The sequence below is a fragment of the Puccinia triticina genome, chromosome 3A, assembly GCF_026914185.1.
Source record: "Puccinia triticina chromosome 3A, complete sequence".
NCBI classification, from domain to species: domain Eukaryota; kingdom Fungi; phylum Basidiomycota; class Pucciniomycetes; order Pucciniales; family Pucciniaceae; genus Puccinia; species Puccinia triticina.
The window spans coordinates 817691-824470 of record NC_070560.1 but is presented as its reverse complement, the minus strand read 5'-3'; the positions used below and the strand labels follow the sequence as shown (position 1 = coordinate 824470).

The 6780-nt window shown below is 44.1% G+C and overlaps 1 protein-coding gene across 1 annotated transcript; it reads right to left on the bottom strand.

Annotated features, from left to right (window-relative positions):
- Positions 1–3772: 3772 nt before the first annotated feature.
- Positions 3773–4517, bottom strand: PtA15_3A82 (uncharacterized protein; the record flags this gene model as incomplete). The annotated part of the gene is made up of 2 exons (XM_053167836.1): positions 3773–4020; positions 4082–4517. 2 exons carry the CDS (start codon positions 4515–4517, stop codon positions 3773–3775), a joined length of 684 nt encoding a protein of 227 aa, XP_053018273.1.
- Positions 4518–6780: the final 2263 nt, after the last annotated feature.

The window sequence follows — 6780 nt, the reverse complement described above, 5'->3', positions numbered from 1 at the left end:
TGAACGAGAGATAGCGAGATGATAGGGAAAAAAAAAAAAAATCAAAAAGTATCTCACTCTAATGATCGGAATCGACGGGATCTGAATGAGTAGAAGATTGGCAAGAGAAGCAACGGCTAAAGGATGACGAAGGAGTTCGCGGGCGGTCTCTTTGAATAATAACAGCAAGTTTTGTCTTCAAAAAAAAAAAAAATCGTGGGCGGCAGCGGTGCATTATCAGATCTTCTTTCTGGACGACGGGACTACAGCATCAAGGAGTTGGATGGTAGGAAGGAGGGCAATGGCGTAGAGGCGAAGCGATAGCATTCAAACTCAGATAGGTACAAGTGTAAACGGCAAACTAGAAGAACAAAACAAAGAAGCAGAAAAAGGAATGACTTACTTGGATCTGGAAGGGGCCGACCCCGCAGCAATTTCAATGAAACAGCAAGGAATCTTCAGTGGGATCAAGAGGGAATCTGGCTTTAGGACTACAAAAGGCCGGAGGAGGACGCCCAGGTGGTAGTGCATGGCGGACGTAGTACAAGGACGGAATAATTTGGGGTCCGGGGCATTGGACTTACCTTGCACCGCGTTTGGAGAGTATGTACAACTGTATTCCGAGACCGGAGCGAGCGGATTTTAAGCTTTAAAACCGCACATGGCGCAAATCGCGGCGGAGAAATCAATCAGGACGCACAGCAACGACGCGCAGCAGCGCGCACAAATCATTCAGTTTCAGACCAGCACACGGATCTCAACAGCTTTATCATATCTCCTAAGCAAGAGATAAAACTGCTATGATTATACTCGACTTTAAAACTCCTCAGAATGAGAATCAAAATTTCAATGAACAGGACAGTCAAAACCAGCGCGTGGCAGAATAACATACAAGAATTTAAGAAGAACTACGGCATGCGGACAACTAGATCAAGGCTTACATAAATTCTCAAGATTATCATCAAAGAAAGTTTCTTTTTTTTTTTTTCTAAAATACATCAATTGGAAAAGCATATGGTAGGCAAACAGTTTCCTTTGTTTAGCTGAGGGAATAGGGTGGACCAATTCAACCAATTTCACCAGATAAAAAAAAAAAAAAAAAAAAGAAAGAAAGAAAGAAAAATCAATACAGGAAAATATCTTAGTTACATAATTTCAGAAACTACAGTACGACAGCCAGAATTCAAATGGAAGGATCGAAACTGAAGAAATGGAGGATACGGAACGGTAATCAACGGACTATATTCAAACAGCAAGAAGGATGAATCTCCTAGGACCATCACAAATCATAAATAAGACGGTAATGGATTGATGGTTTGAAAGAATAGGAAGTGTACTCTATCGATGAGGGAAGGATCAAATGGATTTCCGGAACTTAGAAGATGATGAATGCTGATGGAGGCGGATAGGATTATACTAGCTGGTCTTTTTCTCTGGACCAATGCGGATATAGAGGAAGCGGAATAAGGCGTGGATATGCAGAGGGCATTGCGGAGCCATGGACTTGGATGTAGTTGGTATATTATGGAGGGGAGTCTAGTTCGATTTTTACAATATGGAACGGTGATGGAACCTGGAACGTAAAAAAACATGGACGCGGCAAGGATTTGATCACGACAACGATGGATTTTTATAAGTATTGAACTTTTTTTTTCTCAGCATTTGGTGAAGTGTGGGTCTTTGGGCATTGCAACAGGAATGCTGCGGACAGCATTAAGTTGGGGGGGGATGTGGTGTGCTGTGCCTGTTGCAATGCCAAAAGGCCATATGCAAAGGTATTGGGATAGTACAGTTACATACAGGTGGAACCCATTACAAGAGGAGGAGATAATCTTACACAACAGTTACAACATTTACATACATACACCCTTTGGTCACCGTAGCGGATTGGACGGAAGAATACACGATGTGGATACAAGGACGAGGGAGGAGGAAGGAAGGAGGACCAGTTACAACATTTACATACATACACCCTTTGGTCACCGCGGCAGATTGGACGGAAGAATACACGACGTGGACACGAGGACAAGGGAGGAGGAAGGAAGGAGGACCAGAGAGAGGCTTTGACCCCCAAATCGTGGAAAGGAGGAGTATTCTAGTTGGGTGCAGCGTGCATGGAAGGTGGCTTGGTTACATAGCAACATATTCTGAAGGATATGGAAGGTGGCTTGGGTACATAGCAACGCATGACATCAGGCAGCGCAATATATGCAGGCAGATAAGGTGTACAAATAGTGTCACTGCAGCATAATTCCCTCATTGTTTGGGTGGCTGTGCAGTACAGGTGTACATATGCTGTGCAACTGAGATTCCCTGCAGCTAAATTCCCTAAAACACATTCCCCTGGAGCTAAAATCCCTCACTCTTCAATATAAAAGAAGCTCTTCTCCCCCCCATAATTTCTCTTTTTCACCATCAACCTACAGAGGTCTGGTCACATATGGTAGTTTAGCAGTAGTAGTTTAGCAGTAGTAGTCTTGAGTAGCGTAGAGTCAGTCAGTCAGTAGAGTGTTAGTGCAGTAGTAGAACCAACAATCAACAACCAACCAACCAACAACCAACCAACCAACAACCAACCAACCAACAACCCATTCTCCTTATTAGCATATTAGTAGTAGTAGTAGTATAAGTAGAAGTAGTAGTACAAATTATAACATCAACAACAGTAGAGTAACTTCACCATAACAAACCACGTTATCCTTAGCTATAACCGGTCTGAAAAACACATTGAATTAGATATTTAGGTCTGATAGAGATTACTATATAAAAGTAAGAGCTATCTTGGAATCTGCCACATTTTTCTTAAATATTGATTACAAGACTCTTGGTTATTTGCATAGTACTATTAGAGGGGCAGGTCTTTCAAACCACCCGTAGATTGTAGTAGCCTTTCAACCTATTAGCAATTTATTTCCCCTCTCAAAGGAACTTCGATTACCCATCCATCCCTGGAGTCCTACAGCGTTCAGCAACGGTTCTTTACGTGTAAGAACCGAACTTGGGCTGCACCGTAGGGCAGAGCAAGAAAACTGATGACAAGTTATCTTGGGTTGGGAAACAGACCGAACGGTTTCGCAGAGCTTCATCTCTGTTCTTTTCTTTTTCTCTCAAGTTTAATCAGTAGAGAGCGGCCAATCTCCTGCTCTTAGTTAAAAAAATCTTTTACCCTCAACTCTCTAGACAAAATCAATTGTATATAAATCATAAGTCTAGATTATCTAACAAGAAATAATACTCTTAGTTCTTTGTCTTCTTTCAATTTTTACCTGTTGCCTGCCTGAAGCTGGATGATTTTATTGCTGCCCGTCACCGTGTGCAGATTGTTTTTTGGGGGTAGCTCGGGGTGCGCACGGAGGGGGGCTTGACGTCAAGCGACGTCGAGGCCACGGAAATTACCGTGCGCAAGGAGTTTCCCTCCGTGCGCAAAGTAAACCCGTTTACAAAGTATGATGGCAGTACATGTATAATTTGGATGGGAATTTAAGGAAGAAGTGTTGTGTTTTTTTAGATGGCTTCAAGAGACAACTGTAATCTATTTAGACAAGGGTGAATAGAAATTGGACAAAGAAAGTGGGTTCTAAGGTAATAGGTAAAGTCTAACAACGACCTGGTTTTTTAGTTTGCGCAGAAAAATTCATGATGCCACTTCTCTTTAAAAATATTTGAAAAAATGCTTTCATAAGCAGATAATGTCCTGATCTTCTAGATAAGTCGCGGTCGATTTTAAGATGAAAAAAAAGAAAGTTTTGTTCGCAAGAAAATCTGCGTAGGCCAAGCAATGCGCACCACATTGTCACATGAAGGTAGGCATAGAGCACTTGATGTTCTGGAGTTTGATCTCGTAGGTTTTCGAAGGAATCCCGGTGGCGGTCGCTTGGCCGGCGTATACGTTTGGTACTTTCGATAACTTCTGCCTTTCAGGGCTTTGGGGACTCCCACGTGAGATCGCTGACTTGCTCCTGCTACAGCCTTTCATCAGCAAATGCCTCTTGAGTGCGTCTTTGCGGGCAAAAGCCTTGTCACAACAGCTGCAAGGAAATGCTAAATGGTTCCTGCTATTAGTGGACAGTATCGTGAGAGGTGCATGACATGCTTTACTCACGCTTAATATCCAAATGTATCCGGGAATGCCTCTTCAGATCGTGGTTCCGACTAAAGCTTGATCCACACTTTTCGCATTTGTAAGGTCTATCTAAGCTATAGACTGGTGCTTTGGCCATGAAATCCTCGCGGAAAGGCTGTACATAGATTTCGGGATATCTTCCAAAGGAGTAAGAGGGGGCAAGGCCAAGTGTACCTGGGGGCGTTTGTTCAGGATGTATCGAATGGGATTGAAGGGCAAATCGGTCGTCGTAGGGAGAGGCCTCAAAGCTCCATTGAAGTCCGGTTCGGTAAGGTGTATTGCAACCCAGTAAAATCTCTGGTACCTCCGGCTGGATAATGGAAAGGTAGATCGATTTGTCGTCTATCAGGCTGTAGCTTTGAGAAGAAGCACTAGAGGCCATGGAGTTCATGCGGATACGATGTGCGGGCTCCATAATGTCGTCGGTGATGTCGCAGCCGAAATGGGACGAAGGATTGTATGTAGTTATCAAATAGAGCCCACACTTCAACCCTTAGCCCAGGCTCTCAGCGGAATAGACACACGCCAAGGATGAGAGGAAATTGGAAAGTGGCCTGAATATGAAAAGGAACTGGGGGAAAATCCCCTTACAAGAGAGAGGACGCCTTATAAGGGCACCTCGAACAGAAACACCGGGACAAACAATCCCTGAATCAGGGTTGCAGACAAACGACTACATACAGCCGTAACACGCCATATGGACCACGATTTGCGCCACCATGGCGTACAGGTGACCCATGGCGATGTGGCGCCCCCACGGTCGAACTTAACAGAAGTCCCTTGAAGTTCCTTCCTTCCGAGGAGGAAGGAGGAGGGACTTGAAAATGTCCCAAACCTCGCGTGAGGGCAACCAGCCATTTGGCTGGGGAGGTCATTACCGAGCTTAACAAAGCCTCTCTGGAGGAGGGCCCCGCAGGGTCTCTGTCTCACAGAGAGGCTTACCCCCAAGCGTCAAGCTTTGGCATGAATCCTGACGCACCTACACCACGGCTGCAAGCAAACTTTCTTGAGTGGTATTTGAAACCACTCAAGAAAGTTTTCAATAGAATTCAGCTTAGACGTCGGGTCCCGTTCGCGGCGGAAACCGAGTTGAGATGTTTTCCAAGACTTATATCAAATAGTTTGCATTTGGTAAACATTTGGTTTCTATTCCAGAAAAGGTTATGAGGTGGTTGGGGAAACTTTTTCTCTGCGGGAAAAACTTTTTGACAACCATGAAAACTCTTTCAACTCAATTGAAAAACTTTTCCAGAACTGCAAAGGTTTTGGGAAACTTTTCCAACTCAATTGAAAAAGTTTCCATAATGTACAAAGGTTTACGGAAACATTTTGTAAACCCGCAAACTGAAATGGAAAAGTTTGTGGTTTAAGAGGAAGCTCTGAGAAACTTCCTCTTAACCCGCATAAAACTTTCTTGCTAGCTCATTACAAATGGCAAAACATTTTGATTGTCTCAAAACATTTTGCAAAGAATCACCGGATGTTTTTAGAAATTGTCGCTGGTCAATCACATTGCATAACTTTCTTCTCACTAACTATATGGATGGCATCATTTATATAAGCAATCACAGCAAGGATATTGGATAGTAACTGAGGGGGGAGAAATGTTAGGAAACAAGGTGGGAATCTGAGGGAGGATAAACTATCAAACTATGTATGGCATCATTTATATAATCAATCTGAGGGAGGATATTGGTTAGTAACTGAGGGATGATAAGTGTTAGGAACTGAGTAGGGAATGAAAGGGAGGATATGGCTTCGGGATGGGATTGGGATAAGGACAGCTCCCATTGAATCTGTTAGAACTCCACTAAATCCATGCCTTCTTCTGGCTCTGTGGTGGGTGCCGCGCCTGCGCCGCTCTGCCTACAAAGGTAGCTTGCCATTTCCTCTTTGATTTCCGCCTCGGTGGGCAGGACACAGTGGGCCTCACCGATGCTGTCGACAGTATTGATGCCATCCCAGAGGGCCTTGTCCTTACAAAGGATGAGTCGGGCGAACACAAATTTGTACATTGGTTTACCTGTTCACAGGGCAAGGTCTGAGTCAAGTTGAGTCCAGAAAGTGTGCTTCTTGCCTTGGTCATTTCGAGCAATCCGGTTGAGCTGGAGGACAATTTGCATGTGAGCAAGACAAGCTTGGTCCGGCTTCTTCACTTTGCGATTGATCTGGATGGGGCAGACATCCTTGAACCAAGTTAGCATGCCCACCATCTCCGCCAAGACGGGGACGGGCCCCGGTGGTTTGCCGGTGGTTGGTAGGTTGCTTTGGAGGAGGGAGAGAAGCTTGTGCTTGTTGGCTTTCAGGACGTTAGTAATAATCATATTGAGTTGTGCGTTCCAGGCGGCATTGTCTACATAGTCCGGCGGGAACTGGGCAAGGAACTTTTCATCCTGGGTCTTGACCAAGGCCTGAAAGTCATTTGATTAGCGCTGATTTCCGGGTTAAGGCCACCATAGGAAGACTTATACTTACTTTTGAAAAAATTCAAAGAACCAAGAGCATTTTCTTAATCAGAAATTGTAACTACTGTATACACATCTGATTTGATTTATAATGATAAACAAGTAGTCTTAAGAAATTTACCTAAGAGCAGGACCAAAGCCGCTCTCTACCAACGGTGGGCCAGCTACGCTAACCATAGCGTAGCGGAATTCTGCTAAATTTTAGCGTAGCGT